The 23,360-nt window shown below is 30.5% G+C and overlaps 1 protein-coding gene across 1 annotated transcript in view; it reads right to left on the reverse strand.

Moving 5' to 3' along the window:
* LOC132921127 (F-box/LRR-repeat protein 16) overlaps window positions 1-21,739 on the reverse strand; it is a 34,792-nt gene extending 13,053 nt beyond the window's left edge. Inside the window, exons 1-2 of the mRNA XM_060983980.1 lie at window positions 20,840-21,739; window positions 678-969 (exon numbers count right to left, since the gene is read on the reverse strand). Of these exons, the coding sequence (XP_060839963.1) occupies window positions 678-969; window positions 20,840-21,553 (1,006 nt within the window). The 5' untranslated portion in view covers window positions 21,554-21,739. The remainder of the gene's footprint in view (window positions 1-677; window positions 970-20,839) is intronic.
* Window positions 21,740-23,360: the final 1,621 nt, after the last annotated feature.

Below are 23,360 nucleotides of genomic sequence, written 5' to 3' on the forward strand. Positions count from 1 at the left end.
CTAAAGTGTATATTGCGTTTTTCTTATTATTTTGCTATCTTTGTTAAACTTGTTTAATCTTTGTTCTTGTTGAATTTCTTTTTCTCGCTCTTAGTAAATTAATGGGTACATAATATATATAGAAAAAGTTATACGCTATCTTTTTCTAGCAATTTTTACTCTCGCACATTTCTTTCTGCTATTAGTTTATTACTTTATAGGTTTATGTCTCTATGATAAAAAATAGCAATATGCGAAATGAATTTCGACGAGACCAAATTTTCCTTATACGAAATGTTGTAAAACCCGCGGCGAGAGTGTGTTGAATTTACAGCCTCATAGTTATAATTATAGAAAGAGTGAATCTGCAACATTAGTCACAATACTAAATATTATCTATAATCTATATATTTATATATTAACCGATACGAGAAATAAATAGAATCGTATATGTAAAATGATCACGGAAAAAAATATCGGTTATCAGTTTTTGCTGCAATTACTTGAAAAAAGTTAGGATAGCGGCTTACTGGATAACACCATAATGACCGTTCGGATATCGTATGTAAAATATAATCTCAAATTGAGTATCGGCGAAAAAATAGTATCGGATATTGTTATAATTTATAATATTATGTTAGCAGAACAATATTATATACACGTGCTATATCATATAATTATTGGCACTATTCACTCACCAATATTTACAATGCCGTGGTTGGTGAGCTCCCAGCACGAATGCAGCCTTAGCGCGGACAGGCTGTTGGACTGCCTGGACGAGAAGAATCCCAAGGCGGCGTCGGTGACGTGGTACGCTTGCAGCGTGAACTCGTTGAGGGCTGGCAGCATCTGAGCTACGGCGCCGACAGCGTCGTCGGCCACGTTTATGCAATCGCTCAGGGTCAGCGACACGATTCTAGGCGTCAAGCATGCCCACAGGCCGGCCTCCGTGATCTCGTTGCATCCGACCAGCTCCAGTTGCCAAACACCCTGTGCGATTAATAATATTATCGTTATTACGAAAGTCTGACGACAGCCATCGTATATTCGGCAGACCGTAATAATAATATAATATAATTTACGTATTATTATACGCGCGCGGGATTTACTACACGCGGCTGAACGACTTTCGTCTATATGTATTCGATCGGTATCATTGTTTCGATTGTTTCGTGTATATATATATAGGACAGGAATGGCAAACCAGTGGCACATTTGATATATATATATATATATATATAGGTGTACGTTTTATATATGATGTTCGCTTGTATAACCTGACTTTGCTCGGGTAAATATAAACGACCATATCAAATATATATCACTATATAATACTATATATCAATACATATTACATACGTGTATATCTCAATTTTAATGTATCTCAGTTCATGGGGAAATCGTCATCGATGACGTCGCCTGGTAAACTAATTCTCCGGCATGAGTTCGTGGTAGATTGGATATATTATATATAGTATTTGGTATATTTTCGTACGTAATTCAAACTACTCTCTAAAATTTTCTGATATCTTCGATGACAATATTTTAAACTTACGTCAATATTAATTGAGTAATTTTAAAATTACCTATACATTACAAACACATAGATATTACCTTTTGATGTACATCGAACAATAAACAAATAATCATATATTATTTTCTTATAGCATGATGGTAGGGTGGTTAGTCTTTACCACATTTATTTTAAAATTAGTTTTTTTACATGATGTAGTCAATTGCAATTATATATATATATATATTACATGTAAATAAAAAAATTATTCGATTTTCGTGAGCCTCAACAAAATCTGTCTGTGAATCACACTAAGTAGCAACTTATAGGTGTTAAAAAATGAAGCAAAAAGAACATGTCCCGAGTTATCAAGGAACATTTTGTGTAAAATTCAGTGTCAATTGATTCAGTAGTTGTCAAGTCTATAGCCCCATACAAACGTAGATTCATGTAATCATGTATAGAAGAAGATTAACCACGCGTATAATAGACATGCAGTTATATTGGTTATTACTTTCTACGATAAAACAAAAATTAGTCGTAATCAATGGTATGTATTCTCGCATCGATGTGATAAAAGTTTAAAATTCTCCCTTTTATGTAATGCCGAAATATTAACGGTTTTGTCGGAATAACGATATATTATTGTACTGGGAAAATTCAAGTATCTACATCATCTGCATGTTATGAGCAGGTATTTGATTTTAGCGACAAGCCGACAACGTGACTTTATACTTCCCGTGTCATCGTCTGCACCCACAGATTCTTTGAAACCAACGCGTTTAAATAGAAAATCTTTTACTACCTACACGTGTATTAATCAAATGCCAAAGGAATAGAATAGTGTTGTACAATTAATGAAAATCTTTGATGTTATATTTATAATCATGACGTCTATTGTTACGAGGTTTAACATTTTTTTAATTGAAATATTATTAACGTGTGTAATTTCACTTGACTTTTTCTGAAAATATAATATATAAGAATTTTTTTTGTAATAATTTATTGCACTATAATTTTCCTTGCGATAGCTGCATGCGCACATGTTGTGAAGTCATTCAAAAAGTTATACGATCAGTTACGCGTTAATCTACTCTACAGGTTTTCTGATTTTAGCCAATGAAAACACTATTATACAACTGTCTCATTAACTACAAAGGTCATTGTTAATTGGCATTGTTATACGGTTCATTCATCGTTCACAATATTTTGAATAAATACACTGTATTTTTACGTACGTTGCCCCAGCTTCCTCACATAAGATTTTCATATTTTTATTTTGCTAATATTTAGTATGCAGTCAGTATGAATTTGAATGGCCATTTTTCAAATTTGTGTTCATTTCATTTTCGTGTCACAAATAAAAAACTGGGGTGGCGCTAGAGAAACGTTTTGCCAGTACCCCCTCTTCCAAGAATCGATGGCCTTAGAGTGTTTTTTTTTTCTGGTCCCTTAATTTAATACGTGATTTGTATGAATTTATCAGTACAATGTTTCCGCTCAGTAATAAAAGCGATCTAAACATTTGAGTAAGTTTTTCCCCAGCACGAATCGTGTATAATTACTATTTGTATTTGGTCAGGATTTTGTACACATTTTGGAAATGGGCATACAAATTCGTACTAATTCCATATTAATATAAGCAAAAAAAAAAACATTATGAAAATCGTATGTAGGTGCTGGCCGCTGGGGTAACGTACATTTATTTTACTGACTCGATTGAATTCATAAAAACGCGTACCTGCAGCCTGTACACAGAATATAATATACATGTGCCATGTGCATTAACTAAATATTATAATTTATAATATATGAAGTGAACTTGAATTAATTGTATTATTGTAATATTGGGTTAATACTAATCGGTACCTAATTGGTCGCATTATTTATGTTTATATTTACACATATGTAATGTGTAATAATACTACGTAGCGTGTCCTGCAAAACGTATAAAATGTTTAAAGTAATGATGCGCGGGTGACGTATATTAACTTAGAACAACGTAGCAACTGTGAATTAATGTTCATAAAAGGACATGGTTATTATTTGGATGTTAAAATGTTAAATAAATACGAATAACGACCGACCAAACGTCCAAAAGGGTCCAAAATCGCCGTGTTAAGTGATACAATACATTTAGGTATACGTATAGGTATTACTATATTGCGACGGACGTAAACGGTGCAGCAAAGCGTTAGGATTTATAGTTCAACGACTTTAAATATTATTCCGTGTAAGCGCATTAAATATTAATTGAATATGTTGACTCAACTGAAATTTATGGCCATGTAAATTATATAATGTACCTATATTGGATAATATATAAATTGGAACGCTGCACGAAACGATATTTTGATTATAATATAGTATTTATATATATATATATATATATATTATATAAAATATTAGTACATACCATGTATGTATATATTATGTGGTATAGTGTTATATATACTAGGAAAATTACATGGACACAAAACATATTTAAATTATTTAATCGTATAAAATATTATATTTAGTGATCGATACACATATAGATGTGACATGTTGTGACTAGATGTCTATCGGTTATCCGTCATATATTATGTTATAGTACTTATATATATACATTACACACACACACACACACACACACACATATATACTCCAAAAATATACATACTACATAGTACATACATAACGTATATTATTATCTAAAATTCTCAATGGACACGTAAACGCAAATCTATACTAGAATTATCGATTTTTATACGTTGTTTTAAAACTTTTTCATTACATAAATGACACATCATAACTATAGGAATCTCGTTTTATAGGTTATTTATCTTTATAGGGCTAAATAATTTTGAATGTAACTATAATATTTTAAATGTGTTATCCCGTCCATCAAAAATTTTTTTATCGTTTAAACAAAATGTTTCTAAAAATGTTATTTTAATTAATTTATTAATGATAATATGCATTTTGGATTCCTTATTCCATATCACAATATTTTTTAGAGTACTTAAAAAGCAGTGAACGAGTGATGATAGAATACAATATATACTATATTATATAGTACGCACAAATATAATGAAAAATATCATCATGACGTTTAAATTTGAAATAGCAGAGCTTTGCACCTGAATTAATCTCAACGCCCATAAAAGCACTTAACAATATGAACACTAAAAACGGCTTAAATCCATATTATAACATTTATAACCAGTAAGATTTTTTTGTTGAACAACTGAATAATTCGAAATTTTAAATTTGAGTAAAACGTTTGGGTTAACCCGAAAGCTTTAGATTTTTTACTATTAAACTTTTGTATGATAATGTGATCTGTATTTGTGTTTGGTATGTACATTTTTTGTAGTTAATTTAATTATTATTCACAGGTATAAATTTATAAGATATGTTTTGTAAACTGTTTTTGGTCGACACCTATTGAAATATCCAATTGAACAATAATCATATCTATTTAGTAATTGTAGTAAATTATTTGTATATTCTGTAAGTTAAAATAATATTTTAATATCATAATATAGGGCTGTGAATTTATAGGAAAGTGCATTTTTTTTTGGTGGTTGTGAAACATAGCTTTGTAAGTATATAATTTGAATTATGTAACAACAAATCCATTTATGAAAATTTTATTTTGCATTTTTTGACTTTTTAATATTTTAGCTAATTTTTCTGCCTTTTTAGGTCATATTTTGCGTTTTTAGTTCATGATTTCGTATTTTTAATTTAATTCCATTAATTAACATCTTTGAAAATCTTTTATAAATTGTTTCAGGCAAATAGCATTATTACAGAATCAATAAATTTCAATTTCAAAATTAAAATTAAATCAACTTTTTATTAAATAAATACATTTTTATGCATATAATATACTAATATTAACATAAAAATTAAATTAAAAACCATTTAAGTGCATTTTGTTCTATAATTTTTGAAATTTTAAATACATTATTCGCATTTTAAGTGCATTTTATATTGAAGTTTTTAACATTTTAAATGCATTTTTAAGGTTTTTTAGTACATTAAATTCATAGCCTTAATCATAAATGTAAACTACGTAAATGGTTAATAGTTTTTAAATGAAATTTCTCTTAAAATTTTTAAATTCCATCTTGATTTGAATAATATAGGTAGTTTATTATCAAATAATAATATTACCCAAATACATCTGGTACCTACTACCCGAATAAATAACTAGGGTATAAATTCTTGTAATACAATCTATAATAATACTCTCGCTTCAAAATAAATAACAATATTTATTGATCACAAACAATACCCGTCGAATAACAAGTTCTATCCCAAGCAGTCACATGTATCCGTAATATATATATATTATATATATAGTTTCAATATTACTGTAGCGAACGACAATGATGTAAATCGTTTAACTGGATATTTGTCTCAGAAGTGCGATTTCGGTTTGTTTGTGTTTTTGTTGTTGTTGTCACGAGATTTGCACAGGACGTATATGGATTTAAGGAATTTGCTTCCGCAATATATGTGACGTGGCAATAAGAATTCGCTTAGGAATACATTGGACTTGAAGGGTTTCCATTCGGTAAATTCCATTCTGTCGTATTTTAGAATAATAATGCATTCCTTGATTTTCCCTCAATCCATTTTATATGAATGCGGTTGTAAAGTGGGCTTAATTTGGCACAGAAGTGGACTGAATAGTAATAACGGTATACTAGTGAAAAATAGTGAAAACCATATTAACAAAATATTAAATAACGATTAGTAGTTTCGCGTTATTTTATAGTACTTATAGGTATGTTGAATATTAATTTATTTTGATCAAGTTTTATGACACGATACTTTTACAGTTTTACTACTATATTATATACCTAGTACTATAAATTATCAATATACTCTTGATCTGAATGATCTGATAAATAATAACTGTGACGTTGTATTCTAAGATTTATTTTTTTGATTTTTAGTTGATATAAAACATAATCGATTAGTTGTAACAAGTAGTATACTAGTATGTATAATCGTAACACAACTGATATGATAATAAATTAGTTATTAAAACTATACGAGAGATAACATAAATGTATACATTTATATCTCAAACAATTTTTTTTCTTGAACATTGTTTCTAGTATTTAACATTTTTTAGGATTGATTATTGAGGTTTTGTTACTGAATAGTCTCTTCATTATTATTCATGCACGGTGCTTAATTTTCTCATTAATGTTATTAAATATTGTTTGTAATGCAAATGATTATTATTAGCTTTCTGATAAGCTTTTGATTTTTATTAACAGTTTTTTGGATGATTTGAACAATATTATTACTGAACATTTTTTCTCCGATAAGATCTTGAGCCATGAATTATCTCTTAACAACTCATAATCATGCCTCTTCAAAAAATGTCTTAGGTACCATATTTCCTTCTTATTTTTAAAGTCAAGTTCACTTGAACTTATATTGGTATACCAATATACTTTAAAATCACATGAAAGTATTTATATAATTTTATCTACAGAACCTTTAATATGGAAATTTCTTGAATATAATATATTAATGTACAAATTATAATATTATCCAAATTTAAATTTTATTATTTTAAACTTAATTAAGCCTAAAACAGTATAGTTTTAAATAATACAATATTGATATACTATTTATATATTATGCATACAGCCATACAAGCAATATTAATATTAGCTACAAGCCACATAGGTAAACACGCTGAGTTAGATCACGTGTACGAACACGCTTACACACCTAATACTGAGTGCATGAACTGAGTGTCATAGTCGACAACTTGGCTTCATATAAAAATAGGGACATGGACTGAAAGGGCGAGTGGTTTTGTAATGTAGGTACACAATTTGCTACAGTAAGATGAATAATACACACTTGTATTGTATTATGTTCGATGTCCATATACGTAGCTGAAGTCGACAGATCTAGCCGAATAGTATACGAAGTCATAGAGTTTTGAAGCCGTGTTTTTCGAGAGAACTCATCGCCATTGCCAAAATAAGTATACGTGTGTATATATATATTATTTAATCTATGAAATGCGCTTACGGATAATTCAATTTATTGGCATCGTTCGAACACGCAATTTGCGCGCGCGCGTGCCAACCATCTAATGTCGCCGGCGCCCAACCCTCGAGGCAGGGATGATATATAGTAAGACTGCTGCAGTGAGAGAAACGGATAGACGACGGCACACTGGCTTGCACCATGTAAATATATATTGTATATTATCGTATACTGCAGCTGACTAAATAACGGACCTTTGTACAAAGGGCGAAACGTTAGAAAAATATATACATATGCGTACATAATAGTAATAATAATATACTTATTTATATGCTCGTATACTGTGCACACCGCACACTAGCAAGACGACGGCGACGCCAGAAAAGGTCTGCCGTGGTTAATGGTATTGACTAAAGGAGAGCTTTTGGTAGCCATTCACTATTATATACTATACTAGCTATATAATTTTATTTCTACAGAATAACTGAAAAGCTGCCGTCATGCGTAGAGTATTGTCGGCTAGTTTTTATCGCTTATCCTATGATATTATTTATAAATATATACCTATAAAATGTATGGTGTCCGTATAGGTTGCAGGCTCAAACATAAACTATTTAATAGCTTACAGTTAGTATAAGTATGAATTATTGCCGATTGCTATAAATTAGTTTGTAATTAAAACAGAATAACAGTATAAATACTTAAGTACCTATATATTAACAACACTCACATACATTATTAAAGGTACCTACTAATAAACCATCATCAAAGAGTTCTATAAGTAAGAAGTAAACTCCTATAAATTACTATGCGTATTTATGTAATACTGCAATATTAAATACACATATATATATATATATATATAGGTACAGCAATATCATATACCACATACGCGTTAAGTTGTTGTTTTTATTTTGTATTTATAATGCTACTACCAAATCAAAATATAAACATATTATTTGTTCTAAAATGTATTATACCTTTAATTTAAATTGGCATATATTATAGTATATTATAGGTATAGGTAGTTAAAGAAGTATATTCAATTAATTATCTACAACCTACTCGACGTAGATTTGTCTAAATAAGTAAGAAAACACATTTAGCGTTTCAGCTTTACCTTAATAAATAATAATTAAATGCCATGCTCGCTCATGGTTTGCTCTAGAGTATAATATATATGTATTATATACAAGTAGATTTAAATAATTTTACCAAACATTTGAAAAATATTAGTAGACTTGGAATTTCAGATAATAAACAAGTAACAACTTTGGCTGATCAATGATAAGTGATATTGAAGACTGAGAAATAGGACTATATCAGCTATTTCAGTTAGTATAAGTTGATATATGACCTAATCTCAGACAATTGTAAAACAATTATAACATTAAAATCAATCAAATTAATAATATAATTGAGAAGTATTTACATTTTTATTCTTAGTAAGCGATTATTAAACATTATTTCATACATAAAAATTTGCAGAAGAATGTTATTATAAATTTTCCAATGAAAATACTGTACATAAATTCTTTACTCGTTACTATTCATTTAATAGTCTAAGTACTGAGTGACAACTGACAAGTAATAAAGTAGGTATATGATCTATACGGGAATGAAAATGAAAAATATGTATTATTACTTGGTCATCACGATTCGTGATAGGTACATACCACTAATACCTAAGACCTAAGTACTCACCTCGGTAATAGTAATAAACTAAATGTATTATATATTTACATCATCAATCAATTGTTCCAAATAATCACTAGTACGGACTGCAAACATTATATAATTAAGTAGTGGATTTTTGGTATATTTCCACATAGCAATTTAAACATATTCAATATTTAATACATATGTTGCTTACAATATTACTAAATTACACATTGGTGATGCAATATGTTTTTCACATATATGAGCAAAATATTGTTCAAAAATATTCACATCACATTTCAAAAATATGTTTTTAGAATTATTTTGACAACATGTTGATTCAAATATTAGCACAATGTATTTTTATTATGTAATATAAATATTTTTTATAAAAACCATAATTAAAACGTTTTGAAAATATTTCTTTATGATAGTTGTAACAATATTATAAAATAATATTTTAACAATATGTTTAAAATAAGTTATCTGCAGCAAAATTTTCACTTATAACTCATTTAAAAACTAAAATATAAAAAAACTCGACGCAAAGCTCAAAGCCTTAAACTCGGTTTCTTAGGGCCGGTTTTTCAATTAACTAACTGACAGTAGGGCTTAACTGTCAATTAATACTATGTCCCAGTTTAACTGTTTTTAGAAATTCAGTTAAGTTAACCATTAGGTTTAACCAATAGTTAAATTAACCACAACTATTTCTTCAGATTAACTTTTTAGGGCGTCAGTGCGTCACACCCGCATAATATGTTGTCTCCGTCTTACAAGTACGTAGCAAGTACATAGCAAATTTACGCTCAGCAGATGACGTTTAGCTCTGCGAGTTTAAAAATTAGAGTGAATCTATTATGAAACTTTATAGTAAGAACATTGTTGGTATGATGGTTTTTTACAATAATTTAATTTTTTAGCGAGTTATACGTATATAATAATATAGCGTAAATTAAAAATAACCTAATGGTTAACTTTCTAAATTTCTAAAAACAGTTAAACTGGGACATAGTATTAATTGACATTTAAGCCCTACTGCCAGTTAGTTAATTGAAAAACCGGCCCTAAGAAACCGAGTTTAAGGCTTTGAGCGTTGCGTTGAGTTTTTTTATATTTTAGTTTTTAAATGAGTTATAAGTGAAAATTTTGCTGCAGGTAATTATTTTAAACATATTGTTACAACTATCATAAAGAAATATTGGAACGTAGAACACTCTATAATATTGACACAATCTTTTAAAGAAATATTTTCAAAACGTTTTAATTATGTTTTTTATAAAAAATATTTATATTACATAATAAAAATACATTGTGCTAATATTTGAATCAACATGTTGTCAAAATAATTCTAAAAACATATTTTTGAAATGTGATGTGAATATTTTTGAACAATATTTTGCTCATACATGTGAAAAACATATTGCACCAATGTGTAATTTAGTAATATTGTAAGCAACATATGTATTAAATATTGAATATGTTTAAATTACTATGTGGGATTGTAATTTGTAAGGTCATTAGATATTTAGATCAATTGTATTTCGCAGCCCAAAAGTAAACTTGATAATCGAGTTTAATGCTAATACAATTATATATTAGATATCCCCACAGTTGTACCGTTTAGATTTAGTATGACCAACGTCCAATGGTTTAAATCATAATTTTTTTTAAATAATACAATATATCAAAAAAAATTTTTAATTTAACTAATATTATATAGTCGTCTAATCGTCTTCCTATATTTGATAGGAAATGTGGACTTATATCAGTTTAAAATAAATAAATAAATTTTAAGTTACTATGTCTATAAAAACAGAAACCAATATATAGATGATAAATAATAATATATCAATACAAAACAAACAGATGATTTGTTCGTTATCGATTTCCGCTTTACGGGGACTATAATAACAATAACTATATTATTATAGTACATGGATAATAAACTGTAAGACTATCCTAACAGCAGCAGCTAGAGTCTAGCTGCTAGACCTTATAGATTAGTATAGTTATCAGCTGTAGGGTAGTAACAATAACAACAATACGACAGTTTGTTTCGTTATGGTTTTTGATCTGATTTCCAATCATTATTTTAGACTAGGATGAATTGTCGAATATTTAAGCTCTGCGGGATGCTGATTTATGTCTGATGTGTATAGTATACTTTTTTCTACCTTTATATCGGCGTTTAAATAAATCACTTATAGAGATATTTATTAAGTATATTTTTCATACAATAAATAGTTAGAATATATAATCCATCAAGCATTTATTTAAATTCTAGTCAATAATAATTCGGGTGAGGAGAGGGGAAATATACCAACCACTAATTCTAGTCCCTCGCAAGTAATTGATGTTAACTTTTTTATTCACTAGCTATTACGAATATTGCTACTATAGACTCATCCGTGACAAAATAAATCGTTTATTTAAATATGTACTACGTTTATAACATATTATCATGAATTATGATAATACATGTACTATTTACAATACACGTTTTCGCATTTCCATCATCATATATTATACGCGGTGACAGCTCGAATGAATAAGGCCCCATATATGACTGTAATACTAACAACCTTTTTTTGCATAGGTAAAAATAAATTTTTTCCTACAATGACCAACCGTCGGTAGAAACTAATCCAACCCTAGGACTGAATGAATTTTCTATCATATCAATTCTTGTATATAGCTCTCTTTTTAGCAATACAATAAATATTATCTAAATAAATCAAGTTATAGATTCATTGCGAATTGACCACAATAAAAGGTTGAATATGCACTATCTACGATGTATCTCGTATGTATATTCTAATATTGTATTATTCAATTTTATTACATGCATGTATTAAACTTGGCAAGCACGATTTCGAACTTTGGTAGATCAAATTATTGAATACATAAATTCATATTTTCGAAGGTCGTTGAAATTACAATAAATATAGAAGAAATGTTTATTACAATTTTACAATTGTGTATATTTTACAAGAATATAACTTAAGTTTTTAAGTTTTTAAGTTTTTAACTTAAGGCATTCAATTATTCAACAGAGTATATGTGAATTTAAATAAAAATAAACATACTTAAAATGTATACATTATAATACCATTATAACATTACATAGAGGTTGTATATTTCATTTTCGTTTACTTAAAAAATATTTAAATATAGAACGAATGTAATATATTTCCCCATATTGCAAGACAGCTTATTATGTGTATATATAGGTACCACACACAAAAAACGGCTTTGGTAACTGGTAAGTATGGATATATATAGTATATTATAGTACATGTATTATGTATATATGTGTTTTCTATTCTCATTAAAATATTTAAAAGCCTGACGTAGGTTTATAGGTATATCGTATATTATTTTATAAACCCATTTGTAAAATGCCACACGCGTTCCATTGCGGTGTAGTATGTATATTATATAATAACACGTGTAGCTATATATAATATTATTAAGCTATTCTAAACAGTTCTGTTATACGAATTACAAGTGCTGTCCGAAATAAGTGTAACACACACACACATACACACACACAAAGATATTAAAGCATTTAGTCTTGTATATTTGAATGAAAGATTTAAAGACAAATAATATATATTACTCAAATGGATTAAAATATAGGGTAATTCAGAGTCGTAGTTTGATAACCTACTGCGACAATTAAGTAACTGTCCATAGTAATTTGTAGGTACTCCTATTAATATTAAATAAGTAAGGCGTTTACACAATAAAAACTTTCAGCGTGCCGTGAGATATCATTATTCATTTATCGAATTGTGAACGCGCGTGTGTCTCGAATGCCAACACCACGCTGCGAGATTTAATATTATGTACATATACGAAATCGATATTCTATTCGTGGCGAGTATATACGAAAAATCTTACGTCGTCGTTATTACAAATCACGCAGAAAATAACGGTTCGCGACTTCGCGAGTTAGGTACAGTACATAATATATAATGTAATAATATATACATGTCGTACACACTCACTTTACCTATGTAATTTATGTATAGGTACTTTTTTCGACCGGTGGACCACGGTGAATGAACGGTGAACCTCTTCAGATGTCTGAATGAAAACCACCGAAACACTTTTAACAGTGAACAAAAAAAAAAAAAATACTTTCTTCCGTATAGGCATTAATAATAAAAAATTAAATCGATTTGGCAACCATACCGCATACACGTATTCGTGAGTGACGGTTTATGTGACAGTTTACTAAGTGTCGTCCGTCAACACGGTGGTAAACACGCGCTCGTGGAAAAGTCAAGTGCAAGGAGTTAATTGGACGTTTCCAAGCACCCTATATATTACAATACGCGTCGTGTTTAGAACGGTATTTTGATAATAATAACAATAATATTATTGTTATTATTTAGTGTTTACTATCGTCCAAACATGTCTCCGCGTAATGCAGATGACCCGCATGTACAGGATATACGGGGTAACCTTGGATAACAATTTAATAATATATTATTAGGCATTTATTGTAAAAAGCAGACGCGCACAAACGATAGGTTTTTTTATGAAGCGTTACCCGTGGTTTGCGGTCCACCTGTGAGAATCGTTACTGCAGGTTTGCCCCCGTCGAATATGAATATACGATATACCCGAAAATGATTGGGGCTATAGACGTGAATGGCCGTGAAAAACTAAAATTTTAGTAAAATCACGTATCGTCAATGAAATCGAAAGTGAACGAGTAAAGGGCATGCCGAAATTTTTCTATCGAAATACATATATCAATCAATATCAAAACGTCACACTTTTTTTGCTGTTCCTGAACAATTTGATAAAAGTGACTTACGAGATTTTCGTCCGTAGCTGTTATTACGATCGTAATAGCAGTAGTATTACTAGTATTATCTTCTTTCGGTTAAAATAGCGGCAAGTTATCAAATATTGTTGTGCACCAGCCGTGTAGAAATGGTAATCGATTAATCGAGAACAAGCATATTATGTGTATTGTGCACACACACATGCATCGTTAAAAACTTAAGGAGCTAATATAGTACGATATAACAGTAAGAGCTTTTAACTTTTCGACTTACACAACCCTCTCCCTAATCCTCATACTTGTGTGCATCCATTTGAAAATTAATTTAAAATTAAAACTCTTCTGTTTTAGTACACAATGTACGAGTGTCGGAATGTATTATGGTATAATATATTAATATTTTATACAGCTATATTTTCTAAATACCAGCATATAATGTTTATTAATACGTATTAATAAAATATACAAATAGTGAAAATTAATAATTTATCACAGGAATAATAATGATAATTATTATAATTAAATTAATCTCTACAAGAGTGCATACGGTATATAATAATTTAATACGGGCTGATCAAAGTCGTATTACGAAAAAAAAACTAGTGTATATTTTTCGTTTAAACATGATGATAGTAATATTGTATTATATCCCCCACAGTGTTTGTACCCCAGCAGCATACATTTCTGATTCCCCGCACGTCGGGCACGTGTACAACTGTCGTTTAGTGACGGTTGATTCAATTAACCATGGTACACTACACTATATTATGTATAACTTACAGCCTACAGGGCTGGCCGATTTCCCCGTACAACTATGACGTTAAAAACATCACAAGTTCCGCATACCTTACCTATATTATAATAAAAACGCCATTTAGACTAAAATGTGCGATTGGTTGACGTCACGCGACCGAATTTTATTAATTAAAAAAATTTTAAACGACCAATTCCCATTAGAAAAACAGAGGTTGCACTTAAAAACGAGCCGCGAGACTGTGTGTGCGTTGTATGCATGTACAATAACCATAGAATTAGCCGTCGGTAGCAGCCATCAAAGATAAAATAATGATCATTGTCACACTTCCTCGTAGCTATACTGATCGCGCTCTCAGCGACCATCGATGATATTCGAACATATAATAATATCACTGCATTGCATAATATATAATATTATTATTATTATAATTCCAGACGTGACTGTTGTATATCTATTTCGTTTCGAAAATCCGAACAAACTATATTTGTTTTTACAACAACGAATACGATTTATTTAGGCTGCAAAAGCAAAAATATAAAAAAAATTGTTTAAAGTTTAAACATTCATAGCTTGATTATTATACAACGTTATTCCACGCAAAAAATAATAATTTTCTAATTATATATAAATAATAATTGTGCTTTTAAAATAATTGATCGAAATATATATATTTTCCGAGAACTGTGAGATAGTTTTTTAATGTATTCGTTATGACGTGTCGCGTGTAATATATATCTAATTAATTATACTGAAAATATTTATTCGATAAGTAGTATGCATTGAGTATTGTACTTAATATAAGGTAAACTCAATATTTTTCTTTTTAATCTAAAACTATATGGTTAAATATTGAAATGAAACATAATATAATAATAAATAAAATATAAAAGCATTGTTTAAATATATGTTTTCAAAATAGTCATTAAAGAATGAAAGACTATACTTATTTAAGCATATTTTTTTTTAATGTTTTTACTTTTTAAATAATAAGAATTTAGAAACCGGTATTTTATGTATAATTAAACTTAAATTGCGTTGAAAATGAAGTATAAGATTAAAATATTAAAATGTCGGTCAACACATTTTTATAATTTATTGGTGTCTGATGGTTTTTCTGGTTGTTTAAAATGCATAAGGTGTGTTATGGCACGGGTGCCAAAATGGGACCGAAAAACATTTCACTGACTGACGCAAGTTCCAGCTACGTTATATTATTCACCTTACGGCGTATCTGCTATTCGAGAATAATATAATATATAATATGGATTTTTTTTTTCTATAATTTCTGTGCACTCACGTGTAAATTCATGAAACCAGCACAATTAAAAGTTTTGAAATTTGGTGCACGCTTGACCCACATGGAACGCAACTTTGTATCAGTGTAAAAAATGAAGGAACTTTAACAGTACAAATAAAATAAAAAAGTTTACCTACTTACGATTTTAATTTAAAACATGTAAGTACTTAAAACATTTAAACGGTGTATATAGAAACATATACTTATTCAACTTTAAAATTTTATCAAAATATATATATGTATGTAGGAGTTGTTGTAAATAAATATTTGAAAATTTAGTTGATTTAAGATTTAACCATTATGTGTTATGAATTTATCAAAATATAATAATAATTTGAAGAATATCTTAAATTTAGTATTGTAATATTGTATCAGAGCGTTAGTTTTATATGCTTACATAAATATAATAACTGAATTATTCTTATTGTTGAATTAAAGTTTGTAAAAAGTTAATACTTATGGGAAAAGAATGGAAGATTAAATAATCTACAAATTCTTTGATTTAACTTCAATGAACATAAATCATATACGTAATCATATACGTGATTGTTATAGCCGTTATTATAGGTTAGGCTATTCGCACAATATATTCAGTCGAGATATACCTACAGCTATTGTTCTGAAGAGTTAAAATAAATATAAATTAATATGCATGAAATAATTGTATAAGATAAAAACAATATCTTCCAGAAAAATGAATAAATTTCTGTTTTAATTAAAAAGACATGCCGTGATTTAGCCCTTGTAATAACAGGAAATTATAAAACATAACCCTATCCCGAGTAAACGGATCAGTTAGGAAACCAGCTCTTCATCATATACCTATCCGGTCTACACAATAAAGTATACTACATAAATAATTGAAATAAAATAAAAATTATTTCTGCCACCGTTTTTATGTAGGCATAAAGAATTTAAGTTGATAATATAATGTTTCATCTGTTTTTTGTTGCTTTTTTAGCGGGTTAATAGAAAACTGGTGACAAGTATATAACTGATTAGAGTTTGTTTTGATTAAGACACACATTTTTTAGTTCATCTTTTTTCTACAGCTTCGCCCTTTAACGTATATAATATCAATCTTTAAACGACCTGAACGGTCCATCTTCCGTCATCCGTTTTGTGCAGCAACTGACAACGAATAAAATGCTATACACAGCAATACATATAGGTATAATATAGGCATATAGCTGGTATATATTCACGCATATTATTATATATAATATATAATATATAATTGATTGGAGTGTTCTTTAAGCGCGTGTATACATTGAACATGTTAAAACGTTATCAACGATATTAATTCGATAAATCTGTGTATTATGTAAATGCGTCTAAGCCGTTTAAGCCGTTAAAGGTGCTGGTAAATTGTTTGCGAATTCTTTATTATATATATTATAAATTATAATACATGAATCGGTGGCTGTCATGCTGACAATACGTTTTAAATATGCTATTAAAAATGCCTGTGCATAAAACATTTTATAGAAATGTGCACAGCAATATGTTATGAACAAATTTAATAAAATATTAAAATATTATACAGGTAGGAATTGTAGAATTCATTCTGTTATCGTAAAAATTATTTTCCAACATAATTTAAGTACTTAAATGTAAAGAAAAGTAAGCCGAACAAACTTTTTTTTTGAAAATGTTATATTTTTTGCATCCCAAAAAATGTCAAATGATACAATAAAGTCATGTCAATACTTGTATCGCAGTGAACTGGAAATTAAACTATGTCAATCGTAGCTGGTACCTAGGTGAGTGACAACTTACACGAGTATCTATACTGTTATAATATCTGCGTGCCTTCAACCCTAGCAAGTCAATAGAATCATCATTAGGCACCGGAAGGTTATGAATCATAAAGAATGACAAAAAAATGTGTTCGCTTTTTCATGATAAAAGACTATTTTTTTAACCGACAAATAAAATAATGTAATCAACATTTTAAATTCCAATATTTGTTGGTAGGTTTTAATAAGATATAAGATTTTTTTTAAGTTTTGACTGAATGTATGTATGCATTTATTTTTAATTTAGATAATTTTAAATTTAAAAAAAAACAATTAAATATTCTATCTATAAAAGTATTTTCTTTTAAATATAGTTCCATGCATTTCTAAGCTAAAGTGACGATTTTTACTTGATAACATGAGTCACAATAAAATATAAGTTAATAACAACTAAATTTGATTATAGAAATGGTTAGGAATTTCACTTTAATATAAACCTTTTGAAATTTAATTAAATAAATAATGCTTTGATGTTAGAACTCTTACCGTTTAAATTTTCCATACTATCAAATTGACAGTAAGTATAAGAAACCGAGTGCACTATTGGTCAGAATGTAGCTTAATATGATTAAAATAGGTAAATCGAATAACTTTTGATGGTGAAATGTGTATATATTGTATAATGTATAACCATAAGTCCATAAATATAGATTATACTACATTATAGATGTTCCGGGAGATGATTTAAAGAACCTTAAATGTCCATCTATAGTTTTATAGCATAGGCATGTAACTGTAATTATATATTTTAATATTTATTTGTATTTTATATATTAATTAAAACTAATTTTATGTTGGACGTTTTTATCATTGTATTTATAATTTGAAATAAAGACATTGAATATTAAATTACACTAAATTTCAAATTATAAGAGTATACTATACGGGTTTTATGTTAAAATATATTATTATAATTTGCATAATTATATTAATACATTACGCGTGCTGTATGATAAATAATTATGTATTTATAGTTTATAGAGCTGTAATAAACAGCTATAATTTAACTATTAGGAGCTTACATTTTTTTATTAATTACCTTATACCCATGTCGCTATACTCCCTTATGACTATATATTATAGTATTTTTAGCGATTAAACATTAATATAACTGTATAATACTAATTATTATGTATATGATTTTCTATACGGGTATAAAATACATAGAACGAAATTACATATACATATTACATATTATACTATATTATAGTGAAATGTAAAAGTTTTACGAACTATCTGATACATTTTATGAATTTATGGTACTTTAATACTTTACTGTCTTTCCTCGTATTATATGTCATCAACAAGACATGATAATATCACATATTTTTATATACAATTTGGTGAATAATTGAACGATTATATTACACGCGTCCAAAATTTTGTGTAATACTATTGTAGTAAAATGTTTATTACATGTCATCGGACATAAGACAAACTCAAATATAATTTTTAACGTTTATTCAATTAATGTTCTGTATTATTAGATATTTAGATTGATTCAGGAAATGTAAATACTTAATTAAGAAAGTATAAGTTATGTTTACAATATATTTGGAAAAATTTACTATAATGTAATACATTAAAAATCGGAATTGAAATGTAAAAAACGAAAAACATTGTATGACGATAGTAGCAAAAATAGTAGCAACAATAATCGTGTTACATAAAATTTACAAATGAACAATAAAAACACTCATTGTAGTATCAAATAATAGTATACCATAGTGAACCATGATAATTTTATTGTTGTATTGTTTTGCGGTGTGAAGGTCAGTTCGGTGGGATGCGATCTCGAAAGTACACTAATCGTTATTTCAATGTCCATATCATATTTACAAAACTATGGTACATTGGCACGGCAGAGTGTTTGTATTATAATAAAGTAATAATACCTTTTTATTTATTTTTATTATAGCAGTACTTTGATGTGTAGAAATAAAATTAATACGTTACTTAGGACAGCAGCTATCACTGTCTTTATTATAGGTATAATACCTATACCTAAAGACTATAGTCTTATTATAACATATCATAGTGGCCAACTTAAACATTGTATGGCAATATTTATTATACTTAGGTCGTTGTTCAAAATATAATTATTTTAGCAATTTAGCATATTATTTTGGTCAACAAGAATAGTATTGGTATACCTATTATTATTACTTGAAGCAACAGCATAATTTGATATAAACAAACTTTCAAAATGTGCCTCGTACATTATAATATGCGTATGTACTGGTAGAGTAGATAAAATTGAATGTGGGCAAAACTTATAAATGAAGAAATGATGTAACGGACTCTGCTATAATAAACTAATGCCAATACAATGAAGTATTATAAGGGTGTATTGTAATAAATTAGGCTGGTATAGTTATATTTACTACATATTACAAAATATCACAGTGATATAAGTAGTGAAGTAAAATAAAAACTAAATTGACATAAACCGAATGAATGAATAACATGGGAACCGGGAAGTGACATAAAGTGCATGCCTCAACATATGCTTCAAAGTTCAAATGTGCTCTCTATCTGAACGTTAAATAATATAAAGAGAGATCGCGATGGGCTCAAAGATTTGGACTTGCAGATCAGTTGAGTTAATCTATTTTATATTAACTTGAAATCAACCGAAGTAATTGCGTCTAAAATACTAAAATGTATTTGAATTTTGACACGTGAAGTACTGATATACACGTACGTTGTATATCAAGTATATTATATATTATTTAATTTATGCGAGCCACGAGGAATCTTTGTACCTTATTTTACTGAAATATTCTCAAATTCTACCTGATATTTGAGAGACGCATAACAATTGGTTTGAAATTGATATTTTAAAAATCATGGACCGGATCCCCTTCCCCTCTCGTAACAATCCGCAACATTATTGGGAAAAATGATATTGCGCACAGGATACAATACAATACACAATATAATAAGCACAACCGATTGATCGGTTGCGGCGTGCTAAAATAGAACAATAACAATAACAAAATAATCAGCGGCCGAGACTCACCTGCAAATGGTCCAAGAATGATTCCAATCCCCTATCGGTGACGCTGGACGACTGCAAGCATAGCGCCAATATGTTTTTGTTGGGAAACGGGTATGTGTTGACGAACTCGACCGTGTCCTGGTCCTGGGCGCCGTAAATGGTGATGGCCGTCATCTCCCTGGCCACGAACGACTTGAACACCGCCGCCTTGTCCGCGTAGTTGTACGACCTGAGCTGTTTGCAACGAATCACCGGCCGCACGTTGTACCAGAACTTTGGAGATCTGTACAGCACGTCGCGCCACCGGACGCACACGCGGGATAGCGGCACGCGCTCCGCGGCCGAGAAGTACATGAAGAACCCGTTGAGAAACTGCTCGTCGCGCATCAACTCTGGCCACGTGATCGGCCGCTTGATCCGGTACGCGGCCACGCGGTTGCGGACTGGCGTCCGGCCGCGGAACCGCGGGTACTGGATGCCGCCGGAACCGGAGCCGCCAGAAATGAGGCCACCGCCGCCACCGGTACCGCCGCCGCACAGCACGTTGGTGACTCGTTCCATGACACTGGTACCAGTTCGCGGGGCTCTGGACGGCGAACCGGTCACGCCGGCCGCGGTGCCGCTGCCGCCGCCGGAAGCCGACGGCGACGGTTTGTTGGCCGCTCGCAGCGTCAGTCCGTTGATGCGCTTCGACAGTTCGGCGCTGGCACGTTCCACGACGCCTTGGCTGGTCATGATGGTATGTGGTGATGTCGCCCCGGTCACGACCGTGTGCACACTACCGCTGCAAATATGGCCCGTCACCGCGCCGCAGCCGTCGTCGTGGTGGTGATGGTGCGTCGGACGCTCCGTCAACACTGAAAACGGCGCGGCGGGGAACTTTCGCTCGCGCGCTCCGCCGTCGTTGTCCGCGCGGCGGCGTGCGCTCTGTGCTCGGTAACCGACGACGACGCCGCCGCCGCCGCCACCCCTCCGCGAACGACAACCCCACTCCCCGGCGACCGCCCGCCACGATAGCGCGCGCTACATGGTCCCGCGGATTACCGCGCTCTTCCGCCGGCTCGACGGTCGGCCTGGACCGATCAATAATGTACGACGCGCGCGAATATCAGCCGCGCGCGAACAAATTACTGTGTGACGACTGCTGCAGCAATAAACAGGGACGACAATATAAATGTATTATATGACCAGGCTCGGGAAGAGGAAGTAAATAGTGTCTATATATGCGTAAAATAATTCACGGGTAGAACTGCGAATTAATTGATTTGCGGAATTGCGGCGTAATACCCATACACTGCACGACGCGTATATATAGGCACATTCGTAGTCGGACTTATTTTACAGTGGTCGGTGAGGTGGGTACAACCCATACCACACCGCCCGTCATGATAATATATACTGTATGGCCAATTACCAACGTCCCAATATATTCGGACTGTCGGTCAAGCGATTTGTTTTTATATAATTAACTGATGGTTTTAGCATCAGTAAACTTTTAGCCAACGTGTGCCCATCTATATTATGTATATAGTATTTCCCCACGACCAAAAACTATATTATGAAAGATGCTGCATTAAAAGTATAATTACAACAATATTCTATAATAGAATCAAGAGCGTTTCTACGAAAGACTCATTTGTAGGAGGGTAAGGTCGAAAACTTGAGGTATAAATAATACTCAGTCTTTGCAATCTATATAGTTCAAAAATTTTAAATCGAGTTTTATAAAATATATATATATTTAAATTTATAAATAAGCTTTAATTGATGACGTTGCAGTCATATGTATGTATATTATTATCTCTATCTTAGTAAATAGTAATGCATCATATCATACCAAAGTTCAGAATAATACATTTTATACCTACTGACGGCTACTGTTATTTTCAATATTATAGTGAAACTATGTCTACTTATATCATCAAATTTGAAAGAAAAATATTATTAAGACCCTCTTTTAGCTTTTCCTAATATTTTAATTTGACTACAAGTTATGGTAATATTTATATATTTTATGTATCATATATTATATTATATTATTCATAAATAAAAATATTTGATCTCGAACACCTCCCCGCCTTCGCGCGGATGCGTGTGTACAAAACATGTAAACAAACAAAATGAATAGATGAGTACGGCTGCGTACGAGTCGATTTCTGGTACCTGTTTACCTACACCGATACCGTTGAGTTGATTCCCGGGTCATTAAGAGGTATGAACGAATTGATTTCCGGATCATTATATATTTTTTTCAATATTTAGTCAAATATTCAGCCTATTAACGTAGGTTATACCAGTATACCGTGACATCACTTCTCTCAAAAAACTTTATTTTTAACGGATTTTCATGGATTTTCTAGTCCCATTGCTCCTGCATTTAATATAATATATTTCGATTGCACTTCTAACAGCTCAGTCCATTGATATACAACAATAGGGAATCAATTCGTATATATCTCTTAATGACCCGGGAATCAAATCGTACATAAAGTAGGTCTCGGGAATCAACTCACTGCGATAAGTACATAGTATAATAGAACAT

The sequence above is a fragment of the Rhopalosiphum padi genome, chromosome 2 (assembly GCF_020882245.1).
Source record: "Rhopalosiphum padi isolate XX-2018 chromosome 2, ASM2088224v1, whole genome shotgun sequence".
Classification (NCBI taxonomy): domain Eukaryota; kingdom Metazoa; phylum Arthropoda; class Insecta; order Hemiptera; family Aphididae; genus Rhopalosiphum; species Rhopalosiphum padi.